Source organism: Homarus americanus, unplaced genomic scaffold (genome assembly GCF_018991925.1).
Source record: "Homarus americanus isolate GMGI-L3 unplaced genomic scaffold, GMGI_Hamer_2.0 scaffold20465, whole genome shotgun sequence".
In the NCBI taxonomy this organism is placed as follows: Eukaryota; Metazoa; Arthropoda; class Malacostraca; order Decapoda; family Nephropidae; genus Homarus; species Homarus americanus.
Window position 1 is genome coordinate 624,298 of NW_024756914.1, and position 27,963 is coordinate 652,260.

At 44.2% G+C, this 27,963-nt stretch overlaps 1 protein-coding gene across 1 annotated transcript; it reads right to left on the reverse strand.

Annotated features, from left to right (window-relative positions):
* Positions 1-21: 21 nt before the first annotated feature.
* On the reverse strand, positions 22-27,769 carry LOC121857119 (peroxidase-like). The gene is made up of 15 exons (XM_042353006.1): positions 26,536-27,769; positions 25,086-25,228; positions 24,581-24,794; positions 23,028-23,228; positions 22,596-22,819; positions 16,390-16,560; positions 10,279-10,452; positions 9,785-9,903; positions 6,838-6,940; positions 5,981-6,178; positions 5,716-5,855; positions 5,109-5,276; positions 4,615-4,814; positions 2,357-2,526; positions 22-2,051 (listed from the first exon to the last, which is right to left on the reverse strand). Exons 1-15 carry the CDS (start codon positions 26,649-26,651, stop codon positions 1,870-1,872), a joined length of 2,523 nt encoding a protein of 840 aa, XP_042208940.1. The 5' UTR covers positions 26,652-27,769; the 3' UTR covers positions 22-1,869.
* Positions 27,770-27,963: the final 194 nt, after the last annotated feature.

Genomic DNA, 27,963 nt, shown 5'->3' on the forward strand with positions numbered 1-27,963 from the left:
GAAGGCTGGAAAAAAACATACTACAGTTACTAATTATAATGTTCTTTTCATCTTAAGGTAAACTCATAATAGTCTTTGTAATTACTTGGTACATAGTGTGTAATGCAGCAACACAGAAGACTAGAAATGTGCACAAGGTGTGTTGCTGTTACCTGACGCGATGTAGCATGTGATCCCCACTGTGTGACCTACAGAAATCCGACCAACTATTATTAACAGTAAGTGTCATCCAATTTTGGGATATTCCACTGACTTTAAAATAAATTATAAAGCTGTTGCTGTTGTTTCTTATCAGGTACATGAAATGGAATAGTGTCATTATTGTCTATGAATCGTTAACGGACTAAAACGATGTATCTGAAAGCTCATGTAAACAGAGCACCAGCACTGATGCCTTCTTTATCTTTAGAAAAAACCTTAAATGGAAAAGTGCAATTCTTCCACACAATTTGCTATATTCTTGAGGCAAGAAGTAAGTTTTTTTCAATAGACAATTTTTGTTAGGTGGCTGGTTAACCCAGGCTGTTCTCTTTAAAAATTAAGGTTTGGGTTTTAGTCAGTGTCCCCATCCCCCTAAGGGTTAACCTTCAGCAATTTGAGACGCAAGTGAGTTTTACAGATATTTTTTTGAAAAAAAGTGTTGGTGGTAGTACAGTGTATCTCTCACCAATATGTCCAAGGGCTTGAACCTAGACACATGTGAGAAGGGTGTTATCCAGTGTCACCCTCACTACCATACTAACCACCTGAATGGGTAGTAAGCTGGTAAGTGGTGAAAATGATATAAAAACAATAAGACAGAAAATATGGTAGTTGTCCTGTCTTCTAAGTACAATGCCTGTCCAATGAAGAAAGTACCAAAAGTGACAGTGGGCAGCCCTAATGCTTACATCCTACAGTACTGTACATCCTTTATCACAAATGTCCACTATAACCACCCTCTCCAACTAAGAACTGACCTCCATCCAAACATGAAGTGGGTTCCACAGGCTTGATGCTCCAAAACAGGCAGTGTGAACACAGAACTGAAGACTAATAAGCCTTGGGTACACAAGGAGACAGTATGACTGGCACTGTACTCTAATGCTTTTCACTTATTTGTCTGCTAAGTTGGGAAGAGTACCAGTTCTTGGTGTGCCCCTTTCTGTGGCTGGTCACGAAATTCAAACCTGAGACTATTCTGTCAGGAAAAAGTGCTACATCCACTTGGCTGCCATACTATTAAAAGGTTTCTAAAAATCCTTAAAATATTTCACATCGTATAATATGTTGCACCGTAAGTAACCCTTTATGCTTCTGTCATCTCAGTACTGACAGCCTATGAGGTGACAGGAACAAATAAGGTTCAAAACAGCCTATATATACAAGTTAGATCTCACCCAACATGTGTACTGTACTACAGTATAACTATCCCTTTTCAACCTTTGTTCCTACCAGGATTAGATAGATTCTGAGCATTTGTCCCTTTTGAAACATTCTACAGAATAAACATCCTATACAGCTTTAATTCATCTTCCCACCACTTAACCTAACTCTAGCAATTACAGTAATAGAACAAGTAAGAAAGTTTCAATAAATCCTGTAACAAATATTAGATCTCATCCTATAACACATCCCAGAACATAGAAATCTATTATATATCCTCAAACATTATTACTGGCAGTGAAGTTCACTCTGGGAATCATAGAAACAATTTGATTAAAAAAAAAAAAACCTACAGCTTAAGCATATGATTACACATCCTATACACACTACACATCCTATAAACCTGCTCTCAGCAGTGAGGAAGACTCAAACAATTGATAAGAACAAATAAAATCTAAAGAAAATTTCTCAAAAGTGTTAACTCTTATGGCCACGTAGAATTGTTTATAAGTCGCCTTCCTCCCAGGGCCCCAAGTCGACCCTCGGGATGGACTGAGAAGAGCATGGTAGTCTGGGGTTGCCGGTAGCAAAGTTCCTGAGAGGCCAGCGCTGGATAGACCCCAATTCTGGTACGTTGTCACACAAGATCCTCGATAGGGACGTATGGTGAACCTCCGCAAGTTGTTCTGTGGGAGCCAGATGCTGGATAACATGATGTTGGTGGGGCAGGGGTTTTATAGCAGGTCAGAAAGTATTCTATAAACCTTGGAATACTGTACTGTAATGGTCTATAAATATTGTAAATGGACAGATGACATTTTAGGAATTCAGAGAGAAATGTAGCATGAAGAGAGCGTTGCAGTAAGCTATTTAATATCATAGATGGTCACAGACTGCTGTAGGCAGAAGGTTTCAGAGCGAAACTGATAACTAATATGGCATAATGTATTTGATGGGGGTAAAAAACCAAATGATTCACTAGTTGTTTCACCTCTGGAGAAAGCCTGGGGTTGGTCTTGGGTCTCATACCAATACCGGTCACCATGCTTGAGTCTGAGGAACTGGTCAGCTATGAGACAAGCAAAGGTTGGACCCACCAGCCCATCTTTGATGGGTCGTTCAGCCAGACCTCCAGTGTAGAAGTCTATATCATCCACCTGCCTGTCACGTGTACAGAACATTGAGGTAAACATCTCTCTCATAATAAGTACATGTATAAAGTACTGTATAGTAAATTCATTAAGTATGACAATCAATCTTTTATTATCCCTGGACAAGAATACTGAGGGAGAAGTCAGCAATACACAGATTTAGTTAATGTTAACTCTCTCAGCCTCGGAGCCTGAGACACATACGTGCATGAAAACTTACGCTCAACCTCGGAGGTTATTGCCGAAAAATCTTTGATTTTTTTTCAGGGCTAATTTCACTGCCATGGAATTGTTTTATTGATTGTAATGGAGTCTCTTCTAGTGTAAAACTGTCTGAAAAATTGAATGAAACCATAAAACATTGAATTCTTTTTTAAATTTAAGCCACTTTTTTCGAATATAAGTTGAAAAAGTAGGAAAAGGTTTAGTAACATCTCGATTTCCATTCACTTTTCCTTGTATTATGGTGTTCATTGATATGCACTATATATCAAAATAAAGAACAAAGCATGTAGAATATCGTTGTATAAGGAAAAATAATATAATACAAAAACTCATGGAATAATCAAAGGGCCGAGCAGCACACCCTCCTCTAGCTCTAATGGCCAGAGAGACACTGGTTTCATGCTGCGTTGCCACGCACACGCTGACCAAGACCGTCTAGGGGAAGGTGATAAGGCCCACACAAAGAAAATGACATCTGTCAAATGGCATCCAAAGTTCAGTCAGTTTCACTGAATAGTTTTTGAGTTATTTGAAAATATAGCTCATTGGACGCCATGTTGGCAACGCGAGGCTGACCCTAAGTGTTTTTTGCCATTTATGTTCGACGCCACAATGGCGTCGTGCGAGGCTGAGAGGGTTAATAACAAGTAAAAGAGAAAGCACATACAATAAAGCAATGGAGAAAAATCATTGTCTGTTCTCATCCTAAAGATTAAAATTGTAGGAAACTAAAGAGACAAGCACAAGGGGCTCATGTTGGTACCCAGTGTGTTGTAGGAGGCAGTGAGTGTTGTATAAAGTAATACAAGTGTTGTAGGAGGCAGTGAGTGTTGTATAAAGTAAAACAAGTGTTGTAGGAGGCAGTGAGTGTTGTATAAAGTAAAACAAGTGTTGTAGGAGGCAGGGAGTGTTGTATAAAGTAAAACAAGTGTTGTAGGAGGCAGTGAGTGTTGTATAAAGTAATACAAGTGTTGTAGGAGGCAGGGAGTGTTGTATAAAGTAAAACAAGTGTTGTAGGAGGCAGGGAGTGTTGTATAAAGTAAAACAAGTGTTGTAGGAGACAGGGAGTGTTGTATAAAGTAATACAAGTGTTGTAGGAGGCAGGGAGTGTTGTATAAAGTAAAACAAGTGTTGTAGGAGGCAGGGAGTGTTGTATAAAGTAAAACAAGTGTTGTAGGAGGCAGGGAGTGTTGTATAAAGTAAAACAAGTGTTGTAGGAGGCAGGGAGTGTTGTATAAAGTAATACAAGTGTTGTAGGCAGGAGTGTTGTATAAAGTAAAACAAGTGTTGTAGGAGGCAGGGAGTGTTGTATAAAGTACAAACAAGTGTTGTAGTAAAGTTGTTGTAGGAGGCAGGGAGTGTTGTATAAAGTAAAACAAGTGTTGTAGGAGGCAGGGAGTGTTGTATAAAGTAAAACAAGTGTTGTAGGAGGCAGGGAGTGTTGTATAAAGTAATACAAGTGTTGTAGGAGGCAGGGAGTGTTGTATAAAGTAATACAAGTGTTGTAGGAGGCAGGGAGTGTTGTATAAAGTAAAACAAGTGTTGTAGGAGGCAGGGAGTGTTGTATAAAGTAAAAGTATGAGTTGTAGTATAAAGCAGTGTAAGCATTATTTACATGTTTGTGTTGCTGGCATTATTTTTCAAATGTTTATCTTGAGGGTAAACGTGTAGCAATAGTTTAGGAAACAAATTTAAAATATGTTGTTCTGTGTTCCACTGTGTATAAATGGCAAAGATGAGTGTACAGTATTTTCATCACCAAAATCATCCTTGGAAATGAAAATGAACTCGTCTTTATAATTTGGTTGATAGGCTGGACCCTCTACAGGACAACATCTCCTACATGGACTGGACCCTCAACAACATCTTCTACCTGTAGGTGTTCATGATGCTCCTGAGGGCACCAATGTCCATATCATGGGCGAGGTCAGAGAAATTAGAAGCTGGCTGGAGACCGCAGTACATCCGCCAGCGGTTGTAGGGGCCGATGCCATGGTCACGCCCTCGCTGGATGTTTACAGATACTAAGTCCAGCCCAAACTTGTTGTCCCCACGGAACAGCTTTCCCGTTACCTGCCCAAGATGTCATTTAGGTAATGGCCACTTGTACCGGTACATTGAAAACTGAAGGTAATTTATAGAGAATGCTAAGAGTAATTCATATACAGCTAAAAGTAATTCACAGAGTTAAAGTTAATGTGTATAGAAACATATATCACCAACCTACGCTCACATATCTCCACCCACACTTACATACACCTACCTACACTCACATATACCCACCTCACTCACATATTACCACCTACAAATCACATATACCCACCTACACTAACATGTACCACCCACCTAACACCCACACTCACTAACCTGTGTGGAGAAGAAGGTGTCAACAGCAGCAGCACTCTGAGTACCTTCCCCACGCACCAGATTGGCCATGTGTCCCTGGTCATAGAGGGGGAAGGGGTGGAAGGTGATGCTGTTTAACTGGGAGAACTCCACATTCTTGCCTGGCCCATCAATTTTCTGCACCAGACCCTGCAAGAGATACTTTGATGGTGGGAGATGCCTTTATGGATGAATGGGGGTAGACTACACCTATATGGAGGAGACAGATGGGAGTGTATGACCATTCTCTTTGTCACCTGCACCTCCTTACCAAATTTCAGCTGTCTACCTTCAAAGTTGTGGAAATGCATAAGGAGAGCACACATACACACACAAACAATGTGTAGTGTATGTGAGAGAGATGACACCTAGTAGTGTCCCAAGGCAAAAAAATCACTGTCATGTAAATTTGGAATCACTGGTATTCAGTACAAAATTGTAGGTGCTCTTCTATACCTCCTTCCCTCCTACCCACTCCCCCTCTCCAACCCACCCAATCATCCTCCCTCCCTCTCCAACCCACCCAATCATCCTCCCTCCCTCTCCAACCCACCCTACTTACCTCTCCCACCTTCTGTCTCCCTCTCACCTGGATTTGACTGTGACCAAAACGGTAAGCAGCAGCAGCGAATTCGTTGGCAATACATGGGTGGAGGAGCTCATCATAGTCAGTGGTGTGGTTACCCTCCATTTGTGGGCTCAGCTTCAGGTGTTTCATAAATGTGGGTCCTGTATGAATGAACAGCAATGAGAGATGGATAGATAGATAGACAGAGACTTGGAAATCAACAAAATCATATAGGCCTAGAAGGCTGGACACCTATTTAGGACTACGAATGCCTTGAGAAACCCACCTAGGATGCTGGGGATGTACTCATGGTAAGTGATGTGCTGGATCTGGGCGATGACGATCTTGCGGGCTTCCTGGAAGAGTATCTCATCGTTCCAGTCAGGGTTGAGGTCCTTGAGGGTGATGGCCAGCAGGTTGTGTTGACGTGCCCACACCGTGTGGAGGATGGTGAGGAGGATCTGCTCATTCACCCGTGTGTCTCCTGTGTGTGGGGGAGACCAGCAGATGGGTTACAAGGTTATAAGGGTTAGGTTAGGTTAGGTTAAGTTAGGTTAGTTTAGGTTCACATACATTATGAAAGTATTCATGAACACTTTGGTAAAAGTAAGAAGGACTTATTATTACTACCAGCATGGTACTGTACAAAGTAGTCAATCACTTGATATCCATCATCAGTGTTTTCCGGCCATTTCCACACCAGTGTGGGTTAGCCATGATTACTTGATGGCAGTTGTTAGGTAAAACTAAAACAGTCCCCCTACCACTTACCACACCAAACTCAGGGCATCAGCCTAGAAAATGCAGCAGAGACCAGGGGATGGGTACAGGTCTGGTGACTTGGTTGCCATCATAGTAATCAAATACCAATGCAAATACAATTTTTTTTTATAGCAATGTATTTGAATGGGAATGTGACTAACTTGAAATGCTCTATTCAAATGCATTCAAATACATATACCTGTACTGTACTGCATTCCTGGCAAAGACCAGTGTAGGGCACTGTGTTGAAGATTATTCTTGTACTGTAATTGACCGATTGTGTGATGTTACTCTGCTCATTCTCTTGGTGGTGGTGGTGGTGGGGTAAAGGGAGTTCACAGAATACCTGAAGTATAACATAAGAGGTCGTAGAAGAACTACCTGAGATAAAACAGAAGCGGTCATAGTTGTACTGGTCCTGGACATTACAACCATCCTCTCTGTCATTTGATGGTGGTAGAAGTTCTCGACCATCCAGTGTCACCTGAAGATAATAACAGGAGATTTTGTTAGGGATAAATGGTCAAAATTTGTACAGACGGAGATAAATGGACCGGGAGTATCTCTCTCTCTCTCTCACACACACACACCATGCTGTGAGCATATACCATTTGAGTGTTCTGGGTGAGCAGCTAGTTCAGTGGTTCTCAACCTTTTTCACTCCATTCCCTCCTTGAGGAATTTTCAACATCCTCGTGGCCTCCTTCATTTTCCTCCCAGAAGAGACAAACAGACAAGTGATAAAGACTAAAGAATGATAAAGAAGGACAGATAAATAGGACATGAGTTAGAATGGCAAACACACACACACATTCACGTACATAACACGCCCATGCACTCACACATAAAGCACACATACAGTCATACACAAACATGCACACAGGTAAACATTCACACTCAAGCTAGCAAGCTGAAGTGTACTTCCTGTAAGCAAGAACACGCCCCCTTTGACAAGCACTGCCCAACTTGGAAGAATGAGAAGAATAGTGAGTCAAACCAATTTAGCACTAAAAATGGTAGGATTATACAGTATTACCCCGCCTAACGCGGTTTCACTTAACGCGTTTTATCATATACGCGGTGCCTCGCCAGAGCTGAACTTTCACTTAACGCGGAATTTTTCATCATATACGCGGGAAGCGGCGCGGGCACGATGCGCACAAGGTCGCCCAGTCATCAAAACATTACCGAGTTCTTCACCCGCCACCCACCACAGCCGGCCCAAGTCAGTGATAGTGATAATTATAGTGAGGATATGGACTTATATGGCCTTTGAGGGGTTTGACAAAGAGGCCCTGCAAGCCTCTGTGGTGGATAGTGATACAATTGATACAAGTGATACAGGTGAGGGCCAATAATCTGCCCTCTGCCTCGGAACCAACCCCCCATCCCCGTGTGCCCAGCCATCTTTTCTACTAATGCAAGTGTTAAAAAACCTAATATTATTGATATTTCTCTTAATTATTAATTGTGTGTGCATACCATCATAAAGTTAAGATAAAATTTTTACTACAACATAGTTGTGTGTCGTCAAAAAGTGGAGTTTGGGGGTCGGGCCAGTCTCTATTGGAATTAATCCCATATGTTCTGTTGTTCACTTAACGCGGTTTTCACTTAACGCGGTACCCTGTGGGTTCAATTGACCGCGTTAAGCGGGGTACTACTGTATAAGTAAAGAATGAGTATGAACAACAATGGCACCAATAAATAAGGAAATAATTAATAAAGGAAGTGTACAAATATTTCACCCACATAAAGCAGCGACCACATGAATTATGAAACAAAATAAGTAACACCAATTACGAAGTATATTATGCTTGAGTCAAGCTCAAACACAATATATGGTTCAGAGACAATACACTCCACTGTTTTCGTGATGGTATCCCAGGCCAGACCGAGATTATTCGGTCCTATCACCACTTACAAAGGGATGACACACGGACACATACTGAACAAGTCAATTCAGCAGCTCGGTCCAGCGCCTGTCACACAGACAGGGACTGGACCTGTGAAATCTTAAATAATCCGTAAAAAAAAAAAAAAAAAATAGCACCAGAGTTTGTAAATATTAAAATTGTATTGTCATTATGATTAAACAAAATGACAGAAAAAAGAATGAAAATTCTCTTCTGCCAAGTCAAAATAAGTAATACAAGTTTTGTTTAATTCAGATTCCCAACATTATTTGGAAACGTACAATTTATAACAGCTCGCCTTGGCTCCCTTGGGGGCCATGGCCCCCAGGTTCCCAGGTTGAGAACCACTGAGCTAGTTACTTATCAACTCTTTTCTCCTTCCTCCCATTAACTGTTTTCCTCCAGGATTTACCAGCACACAACCAACAGGGAAACAGTGTGCAGAATCAAGGACTGACCATCAACTCATGGCTGATATGTAAGTGACAGTTTCATTTCAGAAAGGAATTAATATGATGATGAAACAGTGAAGTGGTTAATGAGAACACTGTGGTCACTGGTCAAGTACAGTGCTGTGACAACCATATGGTACCACAAGTTATCCTCCACAACACCAAATTACTAATGCTTTATAGATAACTTGTATATTCATTCCATGTTTCCTTTTTGTATTAAAAGCTGTAGTTAAACAATTTACTACCCATACCTAATATTGTATATACTGTATATCGTTGCTGTACTTTTCAATAAACCACAAATTATTATTATTATTACACACACACACACACACATACATTAAATAGAGGACCTATGGACAGTACAGTAGTATAAACTAGAATATTACGTCAGCAGTATGCAGGTGCACCACTTAACAAATTGACCACAAAACTCAACCACCTAATATGAGATAAACACTAGAGTTAGCCACCTACCCACTACTCCCTCCCTCACATGACTGAACCACCTACCCACTACTCCCTCCCTCACAAGACTGAACCATCTACCCACTACTCCCTCCCTCACATGACTGAACCACCTACCCACTACTCCCTCCCTCACATGACTGAACCACCTACCCGCTACTCCCTCCCTCACACATGACTGAACCACCTACCCACTACTCCCTCACCTCACTATGACTGAACCACCTACCCACTACTCCCTCCCTCACATGACTGAACCACCTACCCACTACTCCCTCCCTCACATGACTGAACCACCTACCCACTACTCCCTCCCTCACATGACTGAACCACCTACCCACTACTCCCTCCCTCACAAGACTGAACCACCTACCCACTAGTCCCTCCCTCACATGACTGAACCACCTACCCACTACTCCCTCCCTCACATGACTGAACCACCTACCCACTACTCCCTCTTCCACATGGTAGCATATTACAATCACCCACCTGGGATAGGAGGAGGCCATCATGGTAGGCACGTAGGGAGGCCAGTTGGTGGTCGGAGGTGCCATAGATGACCGACCCGTCCAGAAAGGAGGTCTGTTGATTGAGCTGCTCCCGTGGACCTTTAACAAGATGATTATGTGTGTAATGGTGGACGTGAGAGAACATAGAATTTTTCCTAGTCGTTCTCGGGCCATACAGGATCCTACATCATGTCTTGTCTACAGAAATGACTGATCTCTTAACCCCTTATCTTGCCTGTGTAGTACTTGTGACTCTGTGTGTTGTTCCTCACATATACAACTTCAGGATAAACAAGTTCACTGTGGTCCAACCTGCAGGTGGAGGCCGAGGCCGAGGCTGACCAGCCCTCACAGAGGGACCCCAGCTAGTGCATGGCCACCTCCTAGACCACCTTCACCTCTCTAGCAAATTTCAACCCCAATGAACTGACAATGATAAATATACTGTAGAAAAAATAAAGAAATTGGACATACCGAAGTGACACTTGGGTGCTGGGGCAGAGCGGGTGAACTCCATACATGTCTGGTTGTAGGTAGAGTAGTAGGGGTCATCAGGAGGGATAGGGATAGATGCACACTCTGGGTGTAGTAGAGACGGCTGCTGCAACACCTCCTGGCTGCAACACGGAATGCTACGACCCCCAGAGCCTGAAGGAGGGGCAAAACACTTGTTAAAAGACAATGACATATACAGTACAGTATCTAAGTGACCATTTCGGGTACATCAGGTGGCTCATCCCTGTCCTAATGGTCACTTATTTTTACCCAGGGAACCACAGCCAGCACAGCTGTCAACAAAAATAACTGTTTATAAAGTTACAAGGCACACCAACAGCATACAATAAAAAAGATTCCTGACTCGAGAGAGATGTATGTGTTGGTCTAATTGAAAAAGTTAATGAATGATGGAACCATTACATGAAAACTGACACATTCCTCTAATATTTAACTCAGTTGACATTGGATTTTCTAATCACTCAAAAATTTCACTGAATTAAAGAGTAGACTAATTGAGGGTAAGAACATTTTTAATAACTGTTCCATATAAACCATGCGACAGTTGACAAATTAAGAAAACATTTAGGCATTTCAAGAGATGGTTCATGACAAATAATGAGTAGGGCAGAAGGATGCTTGCCAGGTTCAGGAACCAAGCCAAGTCAGAGAGTAGAAGGGCTGAAAAATAATTCCCGAGGCAAAATGACATCAAGTTTAAGCACTTTTTTGATTTTCTCATGAAGTAAGCATTTATCTTCCATAGAGGTAAAGTATGTTAAGTTGCTGGTTCAAGCAAGCAACTATTGTCTAGTATTACCAGGTTGGATTGAATTACCTGTAGTTTAGTTTAGAGGAGGATAGGGTAGGTTGGGTTGGGTCAGGTTAGTTAAGCAAGTTTAGGTAAGGTAGGGTAGAGTAAGTAGGTTAGTTTGAGTAGGGCAGGGTAAGGTAGGTTAGATTAGGTTAGGTTAGGTAGGACTGGGTGAATACAGTCCAACTCGGCCCACATCCAACTCAGACCATCTCGGGGAATCAACTCTGACTAAAAAGTAAAAGTTTACACATTTATTTTTACATGAATGATAAAAGTAGAAGAGTACAATGATAAAAAGCAGCCTAGATGTACAAACATTACTGTTAAACAGCCATGTGATGTGTAGCCATTAAATAAAATTACAAGAAATGCTTAAAAGTTTACCATTTAATCTATGCATGAATGACAAAAGTACAATGATAAACAGTCACGAGATCTGAGGTTGATGAGTTCCACAACGATATAAATAATGAGTTACTTAATGCACAAAGGCAGAACATACCACACAGTAACTCAGATCAAATAACAATGACCCCAAATGGATAAATAATTATTTAAAGAATATTATTGGCCAAAGAAAGGCTATAGGTAGGAGAATAAAACTTGGTGAAGTTTACCGCCGAGATTATTTTAAGGCATTGGAGAGGAATAATGAACTGAAGGTAGAAAGGGAGGCTAAGTCAAGCCCTAAGGGATTCTTTCAAATGTATCAAACTAAAACACAGACCAAGATTGGACCAAGACAGTCAGTTACTGGCGAGCTAACTGATAACGGCGGAGAAATGAAAATTTTTCACCACCAAAAATTTAAACATGATACCTGAGGCACCGACTATATACAGAGATAGTGAAGAAAATAGATTAAGTGAGATAGTAGTGACTAGTAACGATGTTAGTAAGCAAATAGACAAGCTAAAGCCTAATAAGTCACCAGGTCCCATGAGATATTTCCCAGAGTATTAAAGGAATGTAAGGAAGAGCATGGTATGCCCTTAGCAAATTTGTTTAACATGTCATTAAAAACAGGTGTAGTATACTGTACCAGAATCCTGGAGGATAGCGAATGTGATACCAATTTTCAAGAAGAGAGATAGATCACTATCGTCTAACTACTGTCCAGTTAGTTTAACATCAATTGTAGGCAAATTGCTGGAAGCAATAATTTCAAACTATTCAAAATGTGAATCATTGTTCATTCATCAAGTTCTACTAACATAAACTCATAAAATTCGTCATTCACACTCTTTGTATTTCAGTGAACCAAAAGAGACATAAAACATATCTCAAACTCATTCCTGAACCTCTAGTCAGCTACTTGTTTGAAGTGTGCAAGGTGGGCCGAGTTAGTAATGTGTGGGTCCAGTTGATTATTTAAGATGGGCCGAGTTGGCTAACTGAGTGGGCCGAGTTGGAGGTACAACGGACTGGGTAAGGTAGGTTAGGTTAGGTAGGACTGGGTAAGGTAGGTTAGGTTAGGTAGGACTGGGTAAGGTAGGTTAGGTTAGGTAGGGTAGGTAGGGCTGGGTAACATAAGTTAGGTTAGCAGAGGTTATGGGTTTTGCCTATATCTCTCACACCCAAACCACCAATTTGAGAATATTTCTCCATAGAAGATAAATGTTTCCAAACCTCATGAAAAGGCAAAAAATTGGAAGAGGAAAATACTTCCCCTACAATTAATTTTTTGTTTAATTTTCGTCCACTGGCTGTCTGCAGGTTCCCGCCATGTTTACCTGAGGTTATACTCCTCACTTAAAGAGTCAGTTGTCTCCTCCTTGTAGGTTAGGTTAGGTTAGGTAGGTTGGTTCCTTTGGTATGAGAATACAGTAGGTATTCTATGGTATATTTTACTCATATCTGACCTCCCATTTTTGTGAAAATTAGCAGTTTGTTAAAAATTAAAATGTTAATTTTGTGTAAAAAAACCCGCTAATTTGCACAAGAAATTAATGATGGTCAGATATGAGTAAAACACCGAAAAACGCCCAAAAATCAATTCTCATACAAAACCCGAGGAGAGCGAATTGACGAATATTTAAAAATTTTATTACATTCCCCTAAACACAAAATTTTACACGATATTATTACCTTATTGGGATAATGACCAGCAGAAATAACCAAAACTTTAACGTTCCAGCCTTAAATTTTCGACAATACAAAAAGTATCCTGCTCAGTAAATATATATCCTATTGATACTCTGATGTTCACATGCAGTTCTGAAGAGAGCATCATTATGAATACTAAATGCCTTAAATGGAGGAAGAACTCAAAGATGAATGAACAAACAACATTGACAAAAGTATGTTTACGAATCACCTCTGTGGATCCTCTGGTTATCTGGAGAAAGACGGTTTTCTGTTCTTTTTGGTGTTGTTGGGCCAATTAATAGTTACAAAGTAATTGCATCTAACTAAAGATGGTAGAAGAATGCACACAAGACAATAAAAAAAACAATGCAATCACCAAAATACTGTAAGCGTCTATCTCGTGGAACGTCTCTGTTAAGCACTGTTGGTGAGTACTGGGCATGCACCAGCTCCTGAACCTGCTCCAGTGTTGGTCAAGCCTTGTCTTGAAAGAGCTCACACTCGGTGCCGTCACAACACTCTCTGGTAGATTGTTCCAAGAGTTTACAACTCTCACTCCGAAAAAGTTTGCCCTCACAGTTTTCTGGACCAATCTTGAGCTGTGACCCTTTGTGGGGTGAGCGTCCGCCAGCTCCAAGTAAGGACACTCAACTGAGTAGTGCCCCCTGAGATGCTTATACACCTCAACTAGGTCCCCCCTTGCCCGTCTGTAGTATAAGCTAGGCAAGTTCAGGCGCTCCAATTTCTCAGGGTAGCTGAGGTGCCGAAGTGCAGGCACCAGTTTGGTGGCCCTCCTTTGAACATTTTCAACCAACTGACAGTCCTTAGCATATCTCGGGGACCAGATGGGGTGACAGTACTCCAGATGGGGAAGCACTTCACTCCTGAAGATCGTCACGAGGGACGGACCGTCTAGATATCTGAACGACCTTCTTATAAGACCCAATAATTTATTTGCCTGATTTACCTTCTTCTCACAATGGCCCGAGAACTTCAGCTCATTGTCAACATACACACCTAGGTCCTTCTCACACACAGTCTCAACTAGTGCATTTTCTTCATCCCGTTGGGACATATGATACGCCTCCTTACCGTTGGTACGCCCCAGGTGCATCCTCTTACACTTCGTGACATTGAATCTCAGCAGCCATTTCTTCGACCATTCCTGGAGCCCACAGAGGTCCTTCTGTAGCTCTTCACAGTCCGCTTGGTTCTTAATTTCCCGAAATAACTTGGCATCATCGGCAAACATTTGTATGGAGGAGTGTACAACGTCAGGCATGTCATTTATGAAACAAACAAACAACAGCGGGCCCAATACACTACCCTGCGGTACCCCACTTGTTACAGGTACAGATGACGATTTCGTGCCATTAATCACCACACACTGCTTGCGACACTCGACTGAGTGGTGCCCCTTGAGAAGTTGAGATGCTTATACACCTCAACTAGGTCGTCCCTTGCCCGTCTATAGTATAAGCTATGTTAGTTCAGGCGCTCCAATCTCTCAGGGTAGTTGAGGTGCCGAAGTGCAGGCACCACCTCGCCTGCCTGGCGGCCCTCGCTCCCGCCAGCGAGCATGGCGACCCACCAGCTGTTGAAATCTGAGCTTCCTCACCAACCAACTCTCATTCTGCCCATCTTCCTGAACAAGCACCTCCAGCACCAGACTGTCTATCATATAACTATATTATACAAGAAAACCACATTAGAGTTTCCTTCCATACTGAGTGCTAGACAACATTAATATCTCGATACCCCTACACTTTTCTTCTATGACGATTTCCTCGCAAATGCCCTATATTATTGTTATTGTTATCCATTTAATTAAAGTGATACGCGGATGGTTTCTTTTAATACGACGGTAATACCTTTAATCTCATTCAAATTCGTTTAATTCTCGCATGTAATCTCATTCAAAGTCATTTAAGTCCCCCCATTAAATCTCATTCATGAAACTGATCTACGTTCATTTGCTTATGATGTTTGGTATACATGAACGCATTGCACTAGATTTAAAGTACGCTTATAATTCAATAATTTATAGGACAGTAAGCGTAAATAATAATATTATATATTGTGTTTATAATTTTGTTGTATTGTACTAGACAAGTAGTGCAGTTAACAAAACATCATACTGTTACCAAAAATAGAAAAAAGACCCCACAATTAGTTAATTTATGTTACAATATGCAAAGTATTTCTGAAATTTGCTAATTTAACTAACTAAAATAATTCATTGTCAGCTTTGATGACAAGTGGTCGCGGGCTCGCGGCTTCATCATGACCTAATTCCGGTATACGGTATACGCAGTTCCTCTGTCATGTGGACATCCAGAGAGATTAGAATGCCTGCAACTGCGTAGCTTGTATTACAGATGGGCGAGGGGTGATCTAGCTGAAGTGTATAAACATCTTAGGGGGCACTGTTCAGTCAAATGTACAGTTGCCAGCAAAAGTTCTCCCACAGCTCTGTGTAGCAAGTTTGTGGGAGGACTTTTGCTGGCAACTTACATACCTGGAGCTGGAGGGCGTCCGCCTCATAAGGGGTCACAGCTCATGGTTGAAGAAGCTACAAGTCCAGAAAACTGTGAGGTTCCGATATATTCAGGAGCCAGTGCATGCCCAGTACTTGCCAACAGTGCGTAACAGAGATGTGGCCGACCACCCAAGCAGCGAAGATGATAACAGTAAAAGAAAAAGTCTTACAGAGTCGGCCAGCCAGGCCCAGCAGCAGTTGTCGCTCTTGTCAATGGCATCGTACTTCTCCCACACAGAGGAATTGTCAAAAGTACCGAGTTACCACAATTGACCGTTGTGGGAACATTAAAGAACGAATATTGTAAACGAGGATTGCAGAAAAATAACATTTCTAATTTTCCAAAAGGGTGCAAGTGCGTCCACTCGCACCCACCTGCGGACACCCATGTATTAGTCACCCAAAAAAGTCCTGTCGCGAACCACGAACCCCGAGATTCAGACTCATGAACCCGAAGCAGTAGACACTGATACATTATTCTGTCCATAAATGCTTCGGATTCAAGAGTTTGAATCACGGGGTTCATGGTTCGCGACAGGATTTTTTTTGGGTGACTGTACCTTCAGAGTGTGGTAAGGGCAATGTTACCTCTAGAGTGTGGTGAGGGCAGTGTTACCTTTAGAGAGTGTGGTGAGGGCAATGTTACCTTTAGAGAGAGCGGTGAGGGTAATGTCGTGGTCCACAAACTGCCCCCAACTCATGGTGTGCACAGTGTAGGAGTGGGACTCTGCCAGTTTGTTCTTGTGCACCGTGTTGCTCACCTGACGCGCGCTGGGCAGCTCCCCCCCGTCAGACGCTACACGGAGTGACGACACACCTGTCCGAGAAAAAACTCCGTAAAACAGACAGAAATACAGGAAAATAAGATAAACAAGCAAAAGTGAAACATTGTAAAGTTAAAAGCGTGCGAGAGAAGAAAATGGGTGTTTATTACGTCAGTGCAGGTAATTGTAAAACCAAAACCAGAATGAATCCGGTAGACACCAATCACGAGTACCAAGATATATGAATAAATAAATAATTCAGAATATAACAATAAGGAAAATAAAAAGGAAATTTGGTGAATAGGCAGCGATGACAGTGGAGACGCCTGCCAGTGTGGGTGAATATTCATGGTACGACATTGTAACTTCTTTAAAATGTCGTCTAATATTATAACCAAAGAAAAGAAACTTATAAAGATTTTCTTGGGTTAATAGACTTACTATGCACCACTGTTTATATACCTGCCAAGTCTCAGCACCCTGAAATAATGTGATCTCGTATAATGATCTTACTGTCTATCTGAACAACTCAAACGGAGAGAGAGGGTTGCGTCATGACCCGAGGGTCGTCTTACTGTCTATCTGAACAACCAAGACGGGGTGAGAGGGTTGCGTCAAGCCCCGAGGGTCGTCTTACTGTCTATCTGAACAACTCAAACGGAGAGAGAGGGTTGCGTCATGACCCGAGGGTCGTCTTACTGTCTATCTGAACAACTCAAACGGAGAGAGAGGGTTGCGTCATGACCCGAGGGTCGTCTTACTGTCTATCTGAACAACTCAAACGGAGAGAGAGGGTTGTGTCATGACCCGAGGGTCTTCTTACTGTCTATCTGAACAACTCAAACGGAGAGAGAGGGTTGCGTCATGACCCGAGGGTCGTCTTACTGTCTATCTGAACAAATCAAACGGAGAGAGAGGGTTGCGTCATGACCCGAGGGTCGTCTTACTGTCTATCTGAACAACCAAGACGGGGTGAGAGGGTTGCGTCAAGCCCCGAGGGTCGTCTTACTGTCTATCTGAACAACCAAGACGAGGTGAGAGGGTTGCGTCATGCCCCGAGGGTCGTCTTACTGTCTATCTGAACAACCAAGACGGGGTGAGAGGGTTGCGCCATGACCCGAGGATCGTCTTACTGTCTATCTGAACAATCCAGACGGGGTGAGAGGGTTGCATCATGCCCCGAGGGTCGTCTTATACACCAGCGAGAGGAACCACAAGCCGGGAGTCAACTTTCACACAAAAGTTTGTCGAAAACCAGTTCTTTTCTCAACCAGAAATTCTTAAGTGGAGGAAAAAAAGGAAATACCTGACCAGACCAGACCTAACCTAACCTAACACTGGACAACATAACAAAGGCTGGTTAGTAAACTGTTAAGCTTCCAAAAATCCAGAACAAAACAATAATATTTTATGATTCGTAAAGAAATCAATAGGTTCCGCACTCAGCTGTACAACTTAAGTATTATAGTTTCTCAAGACAAATTTTTGAAGTTTGTGTCGATTGGTTTATTCAATAACTGTTACTGTATTCATGGAAAATTCTCATACAAATTTAAACTGGATTTAGTATTGAAACGGTATAGGCTTTCAAACACTAGTAAGCTCTGTGTCGATTCGATTCTCATTACTTAAAGCAGGGAAGTGACGCGTGGATAAATGCAACTTGCATCTTTTACTTTTACTTTTATCCTCTTCGCCACTGATCGGCTTGTTAGCCGCTTGGGCGATCGGTCACGACTCTTTTCCTTTATATTCTTCACCAAAAGGTCGGCTCGCTAGCCGCCCGGGCGATCGGTCACGTCTCTGTCACGCACTGTTGGCAAATACTGGGCATGCACCGGCTCCTGAATGTACCTGAACCCGCTCCAGTGTTGGTCAAGTCTTCTCTTGAAAGAGCTCACACTCGGTGCCGTCACAACACTTTCTGGTAGATTGTTCCAAGAGTTTACAACCCTCACTCCGAAAAAGTTTGCCCTCACGGTTTTCCGGACTTGCGGCTTCTTCAATCTTGAGCTGTGACCCCTTGTGGGGCGAGCGTCCGCCAGCTCCAAGTAAGGACACTCAACTGAGTAGTGCCCCCTGAGATGCTTATAAACCTCAACTAGGTCCCCCCTTGCCCGTCTGTAGTATAAGCTAGGCAAGTTCAGGCGCTCCAATCTCGCAGGGTAGCTGAGATGCCGAAGTGCAGGCACCAGCTTGGTGGCCCTCCTTTGAACATTTTCAACCAACTGACAGTCCCTAGCATATCTCGGGGACCAGATGGGGTGACAGTACTCCAGATGGGGAAGCACTTCACTCCTGAAGATCGTCACGAGGGACGGACCGTCTAGATATCTGAACGACCTTCTTATAAGACCCAATAATTTATTTGCCTGATTTACCTTCTTCTCACAATGGCCCGAGAACTTCAGCTCATTGTCAACATACACACCTAGGTCCTTCTCACACACAGTCTCAACTAGTACATTTTCTTCATCCCGTTGGGACATATGGTACGCCTCCTTACCGTTGGTACGCCCCAGGTGCATCCTCTTACACTTCGTGACATTGAATCTCAGCAGCCATTCCTTCGACCATTCCTGGAGCCCACAGAGGTCCTTCTGCAGCTCTTCACAGTCCGCTTGGTTCTTAATTTCCCGAAATAACTTGGCGTCATCGGCAAACATTTGTATGGAGGAGTGTACAACGTCAGGCATATCATTTATGAAACAAACAAACAACAGCGGGCCCAATACACTACCCTGCGGTACCCCACTTGTTACAGGTACAGATGACGATTTCGTGCCATTAATCACCACACATTGCTTGCGGTCATGTAGAAAGTCTTCTATCCACGCTAGGACATTTCCCCGAATTCCGTACCCTTCCAGTTTGATTTTCAGCCTTTCGTGGGGTACACTGTCGAAAGCCTTGGCAAAATCTAGGTAAATATTGTCGATATTACCACCCCGTTCTAGAATATGGGTCCAAATATCCAATACCTTGAGCAATTGTGTCAAGCAAGAGCGCCCCGGCATAAAACCGTGTTGGCAATCTTTTACAAGGTTGTTTCGTAGTAGATGTTCCATCGCTGCATCTCTGATAATACTCTCAAGTACTTTACATATTATGCTGGTCAGGCTCACCGGTCTATAGTTGTTCGTGGAGTGCCTATCGCCCTTCTTGAAGATAGGACTCACATAAGCCACTTTCCATTCACTGGGGACCATTTGTTCATCCAGGCATTTACAAAACAGAATCTTCAGGGGCTCTGCAAGCTCGTTGCACAGCTCTCTTAGCACTCTAGGATGCACCATGTCAGGTCCAGGACTCTTATGGACCTTTAGCCTGGACAGTTTATTTCTAATACCCTCTTCTGTGAACACAATGTGGGTCAGTGCTGTGTCGAACCGTCTGTCCTCAAACGCAGGAAGGTTAGTTGCATCCTCTCTTGTGAACACTGAGGAAAAGAAGCTGTTCAATGCCTCAGCTTTATCCTGGTCAGAATCTGCGTAACTACCATCTTCAAGCCTCAGGTCTGATACTCCTACTCGCGTTTTCAATTTCGACTTTGCATAGCGGTAAAACGCCTTTGGGTTTGACTTGACCTCGCGTGCAACCAGCCTTTGGAACTCCTTTTCAGCCCTCCTACACTCTATCTTTGCTTGGTTTCTGGCTCTTGCATACATCCTCCTGTCTTGCTCATCGTTTGACCCAACCCACGTCTTGAATTTCTGGGTTTTCTTCTTAATTTTGTCGACCGCCGCATGGTTCATGTGTAGGGATCCCCTCGTATTCCTAGAAGCACTGGGTTTGGTCTTGGGTATATATTTATCGATCAAATGGGTCATTTTACTAGTTATGATATTCAGCGTAGTGTCTGCGTTCTTGTACCTTAATAAGTCAGGCCAGTTGATACCCCTCATCTCTTCCCTCATCCCATTGTAATTTCCCTTGTAATATTTGCACCTTGGCCTGGCCTTATCTTGAACTAGGTAACAGTTAAATCTGAATGACAACACTGTATGGTGACTGGTGCCAACTGGGGCAAGGTGTTCCAGTTTGGCCACCATACCCTCCTCGTTTGTTATGATGAGGTCAAGTGGCTTGGGTGTTTGCTCCCCTCTGTAATGTGTCGGGTCTCTCACATGTTGGAACAGAAAATTATCTCTCAGAGTTTCTACAAAAAGAGTAGCAGGATTATTCAAGTCATTCGGGGTTGACTCGTTTCTCCAGTCGATGTCGCCATAGTTAAAGTCCCCCATGATAAGGAGGTGGCTGGGGTTGAGCATCGCCGCATTGTTTATTAAGGTTCTTAAGTTCCTTTGATTTAGTGGGCCACAGTTCGGGGATCTGTAGATACACCCGACGATAAGTAAGTCCCCTCCCTTTAATTTAATTTTACACCACTTGGACTCTTCAAAGACATCCTCTCCCTGTACCCTCGCCTGGCTGGCTCTAAGGTCTTGCCTAGCGTAGATAACCACACCCCTCCTGCAGGATTCTTGAGTTAGGTTCGTAAATGAGTCATATCCAGCAATACTGAACTCACATTCCTCTGGGTCGATTCTCCTGTTCTTGTACAACAGTTCTACAACTCCTACAATATCTGGTTGGTGTACTCTTAGTAGTGTTTCAAACTCCTCCCTCTTATCAAGGAACGTGTCGGTATTAGTGTACATGACATTCAAGCCAGAATTTGTTCTCGGTAACGTCTCTGCTCTTAGTAATAAACCCGCTCCACCCACATTCTCAGAAGCTGCAGCATTTGCTAAGTACACTGTATTTTGCAGGGTGTGGTTAAAAATTTCATTGTTTACACGGCGCTCGTTCCCTCCTGTCCGGTAGGCTGAGCCGGTGCCGCCTCCCGGGTGGGGGGTTGAGTGGGTGGAGGGTGCACTGCTGCCCCCTGGCCCTGTGTCGGCACACTTGTTTCCACTACCCTCCCCCTGAGTATAACCCATGTGCACCTGTCCCCGTTCCTTCTCGACTCCTCCCTCTTCTGCTTCAAGTCCAGCAGGAGCTTCTTGTGCTGTTCCCTCTGCATTACCGTGCGGTCTGGGTGAATAAATACATCTCGAAATGCCTCGCTCCTTGCTAAGTTTTTTGCCTGCCGGATAACTTGCCATTTTTCCTCCTCACTCCCTAGTGTGATCCTGAGGGGGCGAGGCTTAACCCCCTGCTTTTGTCCCAGTCTCCTCACATCCTGAGGGGTTGCTGGAATCTTCAGAACCTCTGTGCAAATATTTTGAAACAGCACCTTGTCGTGTGTTTCCTTACTCACAGTTCCCTCTGCCTGGCTCTCTGGGACTCCAAAAACTATTACATTGTTCCTGCGCTGGAGCCGTTCCTGGTGTTCCTCCTCTCCCCTAACAGTAGGTCCGTTAATTTTCATTTCTTCGACACACTTTTTCAGAGTCCCAATCTGCTGTAGAACCTGTACTGATTCTGCATTACTCTCCGCCCCCCCCACCCGTGGCCCTCCTAATACGTCAGCATAGCTCCTCTTAGCAACCACCTCCAGACTGTGTTGTTAGTCATCCCTGTCATGGCAATTGGTTTTTTTTCTAAAGGTTGGAACTGACTGGTGGAGGGGAATGACCGATCACGCGCTTGTCCTGATTGTGGTGAGTGAGAGGTGTGGTGAGTATTTTTAATCGTCCTCTTCCATTTGTCTTCTCTTCCTTTCCCTTTCCAGGAATCTTTTAATGCCAACCTTACTCTTGTAAAACAGACTGACTCCTCCCTCCTTCCTTCTCCTCTCTAAGACAAATGTTCACCCTACATCTCCCCACTCGGCATAACTCCTTCCCACAAGTGTTCTCGTACACGGGTTATTACCCGTGGGACCACACACACACACATGCCCCCAGAGAAGACTGTGATTCTATATACAGACAGTCATATAATGTTGCACGCCAAGAGGAAAAAGGAAGCTGTCGTCTGTCCATTTTCTGTTTCTCCAAAAACAAGGATTGAAAAAAATCGGTTCGTGTTAAAGTGTGGATGGCAACTACACTATAGAGATAGATAGATAATATTATAGTCAAGCAGCTTAAGTCGTATAATAACGCTACAAAGTAACACAGAGTTACCAAGAAGGACCTACCGTCGCCATAGTCTGCAGGCAGCGCTCTCCTGAAGGGGGTGAAGGAGGCCCCCCAGGTGGGGTTCTTAAGGTTGTTGCAGGTGCCATCTACACTCCTGTACTTGGAGGCGGGGTTACAAGGGCTCGGCAGGGGTCGCTGACGCCCCTTGTCGCAGTAGACGCTGGAGGACAAGTCTCCTACCCACTGTGAGTCCAGTGTCGCCGCCTCCCTCGTCAGATTCATCCTGAGACACCAACAGAGACGACGGTTATAAAACAGGAACAATAAAGGATAAACTGTACACAGCTTATGTTGTGGTGCCGCTCCCATACACGTCACAGTAAAGTCCAAACGGTCATAATTCAGCTCAGGGATGACAGCTTAGTCTAATTTAACCTAAATAAACCAGTAAACCATCTCACCCAAACCTGCCTCAATTCACCATAACCCACCTGTCCTTCATGGTGGTGGTGGCCTGGTCCATGAGGTAGCCCTGTTTGGCCATGGTGGTGGCCAGGGGGTCCGTCTTCCTGAACGTGTGCTGGTGTTTGTAGGAGGCAGACCCAGGCACCAGACTCATGTTCCTCTTGGCCAGCTCCTCCTCCACCTGCGTCTTCTGCTGTTCCTTCGTCGATCCGTGAACCAAAGACTCTCTAAGGCAGAAAAAACAGGAGTTATACCATTATTTTGTTGGCATCATATAACAGTTTAATAGACGAACACTGCTAGATTACCCTAGATGGACACTTGGTCACCCTAGAGGATCACTTGGTCACCCTAGGCCTAGATGAACACTTGTCACCCTAGAGGAACACTTGGTCACCCGAGAAGAACACTTGATCACCCTAGAGGAACACTTGGTCACACTAAAAGAACACTTGGTCACCCTAGAGGAACACTTGGTCACCCTAGAGGAACACTTGGTCACCCTAGAGGAACACTTGGTCACCCTAGAGGAACACTTGGTCACCCTAAAGCAAGGGTCTACAACCGTCATATTTCCGGCCGCAAACGACATACATACAGTAGGCAGTACAGGTGTGTGTGTGTGTGTGTGTGTGTGTGTGTGTGTGTGTGTGTGAAGAGCGGCCGGGTAAGTTGATAATGAGAGATAGGACTGTTTGGTTCGACACTTGTTACAACAAAGACCTAATCTAATACTCTTAATAAGATTGGGAAACACAACCTGCTAGCTGAAAACACACGCACACACACACATAAAGTATACACATAGGTCACTCTCAAGGACAGACCCAGATTGTATTCAACAGTATCTTTGTTAGACACGAGTTTGGCGAGGGCATCAACTCTGTCGTTTTATTTGAGTCCTATGTGAAATGGATCAACAACAGTTTGATCTTGACACGCCGGTCAACAAGGTACACATATTTGTGTCTGGCTTCACAAACAAGTGAGTGACATCTTAAGTTGAGGGTATCAAGGACAAGCAGGGTAGAGAATCAGTAATGACGAGACTGTCAGTGACAGTGGTTTCAATAAATTTGATGGCTGTGAGTACAGTAACTAATCCAGTTTGTAGAGTGGATGTCCAGTTGCTAATTCTAACTCCTTTCTCAGTTGTATTACCGTTAGGTTGAGTCACAACGACAGCACTTCCAGCCCTCCCACAGGCGGTGTTAAACGATCCATCAGTGTAAATGGTCTGTGTGATGTTACCATCAGTCTGTAGTGTGTGTATGTGTTCAAGAGCTCTCACTTTGGCAGTGTTGGAGATAAATACTTTATATAATTATTTTTTTAGGCAGATATGTCAGCATTGTGATATCGAAGGGAACTGTCCGCCAGGGTGGAAGGAAGTGCTGTTGTGTCTCAACTTTGTACAGATGGTATAGTCCAAACATCTTCGTATGTGTAGGTTTAGTTTGGATCCATTTAGACTCACCAGTCCCGTGGTTCATACATTCTAGCAATTTTAAGGAAACCATGTTAACAGGATCACCACGCAGAAGCCCCAGGACTAGGCCTACTAGCCCCGACCACTTACCTCACGTCATCACTAGACCAGTCGGGTAGTTTGGTCGGCCGACGGTTCCAGTTCCAGGTGTCGTTGTCGGGGAAAGTGGAGTGGTCGGGGCTCGTCCACTCGGGGCCGTCGGGGTCATCAGGATTGAGGGGGTCATCGTCATACTGCCTCTTGTGGGGGTCATCTGGGGTCATAGTTCTGCTCCGCTGCCATCGAAGTGTGTACCAATACTGATCTGTGAGGAGGCCAGGTGAGGGGGCCAGGTGAGGGGACAGGTGAGGGGGGCCAGATGAGGAGGCCAGGTGAAGGAGGCCAGGTAAGGAGGGTGAAGGGGGGGGGAGAAGTGAAGACGCCAAGTGCAGGGGCCAGGTGAGGAGGGCAGTTAATGTAGTGATTTAATATATTATATTATATTATATTATCTATCTATCTACCTATATATCTATCTCTTTTTCTCTCTGTCTTTCTCTTTCCCTCTAGCTTTACTGCCCCCTCTCTCTTACCTCTTAACCTCTCTCTCTCTCACCTCTCCTAGGCCAGGTAAGAGACATTAGGGTCACCAGGCTGTGATTGGCTGGCGGGTCAGTTGGTGGGTCCTGCTGGGTGGCCGTTAAGCTGCTCCCGATCATCACAGACACCACGATGGCTAAGGTAATCACCAAACCCAACCTGGCGAACACACAAGAAAGATATATTAGTGGTGACCTGGACCTGGTGATTTGGATGTACACTGGTGACCTGGCCCTGGTGAACAAGGACGTGTGTTGGTTGAGGAGTCAGTGTTGTCTCTCCTCGTCAATGTTCCAGCATCTGTGTACAACATGGTGACTGGTTAGAAATATTCCACGAACAAGAAAACCTGCCTATTTATTTCTTCATTTTGCAAGAAAGGTATATGAACCTAACCTAACCGAACATAACCTAACGTGTGCGTATGTATACGTTCATAGATGAGGTCTTACACACACACACACACACACACACACACAGTTTGGTGAGGTGAGACTGTGAAACCCTTTAAGACGAGAAAAGACGTACTCAGCGGGTCACACACACACACACACACACACACACACACACACACACACACACACACACACACACACACACACACACACACACACACACACACACACACACACACACACACACACCTGCCATCACACCGTGCTACTGTGTTTGTGTACTTGTACACCAAGGGGCCGGGGGTGGGGGGGGGGGGGTAGGGTGAGGGATGGGGGAAGGGTAGAGAAGGGGAGATGAAGTATGGTGAGGGTGAGGGGAGGTGAATGGGAGGGGTAGGTGATGTATGGAAGGGGTGGGGAAGGAAGGTGAGGGGAGTTGAAGGGTACGGTGGAGGAAGGGGTGGGGGAGGGACGGGGAGGGCAGGTGAGGTGGAGGGAAGGGGAGATGGAAGGGAAGGGTACGGTGCGGAAAGGGTTGGTGGAGGGATGGGGAGGGGAGGTCCGGTGGAGGGAGGGGGAGGGGTCACTGTGGTCTTGTGGTCTCACCTCTAGTCTCGCGTTACAAGAGACAGGGACTCGAGGCTCCGTTACAGACACACGTGATGCAAGTCACGTATTGTTACCCGTTACCTTACTGCTAATTAGGTTACTGGCCTGTGTGTGTGTGTGTGTGTGTGCTTCGGACATGGGCGTGTGTATAAGGACATGGAGTGTGTATAAAGACTTGGGAGTGTGTATAAGGACATGGGACATAAGGACGTGTGTATAAGGACGTGGGTGTGGGCGTGTGTATTAGGACGTGGGCGTGGACGTGTGTATAAGGACGTGGGCGTGGACGTGTGTTTAAGGATATGGGCGTGGGCGTGTGTATAAGGAAGTGGGCGTGTGCATAAGGACGTGGGCGTGTGTATAAGACATGTGTGTATATATTATATATGTGAGTGTAGAGGACATGAATGTATTTTAGGATATGGGCAAGCATTTAGGACACGTGTGGACGGACACACATACATCATGGTGGCGGCGACACAGTAGCGGTAAGTCCTGAGTGTGCGTCTGAGTGTGGCCAGTGGTCGCGGGCTCTCGCTGTACACGCCAGGGATCTCACTGTAAGTGCTCGTTGCCATCTTGGATCAGCCTGAGGGAGAAGTTGCTAGACTTTTCGAAAACTTTGGTACTTTGTTGAGCTGCTGCAGAGTCGTAATCCTCTGTTAGTCTTTTGGTAGGTGTTGTTAGTTTTCAAAAGACTCTTTTCTAAGTTTTGTAAAACTCTTGATAAAGTTTTGGCTTCTTTGTGATTTCCTAAATTTCTTATATGTATTTTGTCTCTTACGTTTCTTTGGAGGAAAGTTATAAACTTTCCTGTGACATTCAGAAACTTTCACACGTACTAAGTTCCTGTCTGGTCTTTGGAACTTTCTGATGTGGTTAAGTTAAAAACAAAATAATAGTCAATAATATTGTAAAGGCGAAATGAAGTTTTGGAATTATAATGAAACTTGTTGAGGAAAACACCGTACCAGTACCAGTCACCAAGCTGCTTCAGATCCTCCCTGGCAAGCTGAGTAAACGACATGTAATTTTGAGGAAGCTGCGGTGCACTACGTAACAGCTCCGGTGAACAACGTAACAGCTCCGGTGCACTAAGTAACAGCTATGGTGCACTACGTAACAGCTACGGTGTACTACATCACAGCTGCGGTGTACTGTATACCACCACCATCACGTTAACACACACTACAATAACTGGTCACGATCATCGGCAAAACACAAGAAATGTTTCGTCGTCTTCTTGTGAATTATTTAGTTGTTCCTAACTGACTTCCTCACTCGCGTCTCCTCGTCGGTGTGGCAGACCAGCGTGCTACTGTCTGTACTGTAAGTTCACAAACTCACACATGCGTCCAGCGTGTTAGTTATTGCTTCAGCAGGTAAGACAGCAGCACTACGTCGCAAACAGTAAATTTTCGTACGTAACTTAAATGTGGCTTCAAGACACAGTATCGGCAGGTAGTGTTCAGTGCATGACGTCAATATTCGTGATAATAACATTCATCATTGTTGAGGCAAACGTCCAGTGTATAGCGTTTTCTTGACGTGTATCAGCAAGGTATAGCACAAGTAAGGCTTTCTAAGGGATGAATTGCATCACCAGTTCCATATATAACTCTCAGTGTATAGCACAAGCACTCGGTGTCAGCAGCGTCACACACACACACAGTTCAACAGCGGTGAGTGAGTGGCTGAAGGGCAGTCCGTCTTAGGCTTGCGTAAAGGGGGAGGGGAGGGGGTGCTGGAGCAGGAGGGTGGGGGGCAGGGAGAGCCGGGGAAGGGGTAGGGGGGTGGCGAGGGGCGAGGGGGAGGGGGGGAGGTAGAGAAAGGAGGAGGGGAGAGAGAGGCAAAGGGGGGAGGGGGGCAAGGAGAGGGGTAGAGAGAGGC

What these genes read in the sequence shown, in the direction of transcription:
- LOC121857119 (XM_042353006.1), bottom strand. Translation starts at nt 26,651, where the DNA reads ATGGCAACGAGCACTTACAGTGAGATCCCTGGCGTGTACAGCGAGAGC. An exon ending in AGCACCCAAGTGTCACTTCG is followed by an intron (nt 9,904 to 10,278) that starts GTATGTCCAATT and finishes ATCTTGTTAAAG; the next exon opens with GTCCACGGGAGCAGCTCAAT. An exon ending in ACCCCAGGCTTTCTCCAGAG is followed by an intron (nt 2,052 to 2,356) that starts GTGAAACAACTA and finishes TGGCTCCCACAG; the next exon opens with AACAACTTGCGGAGGTTCAC.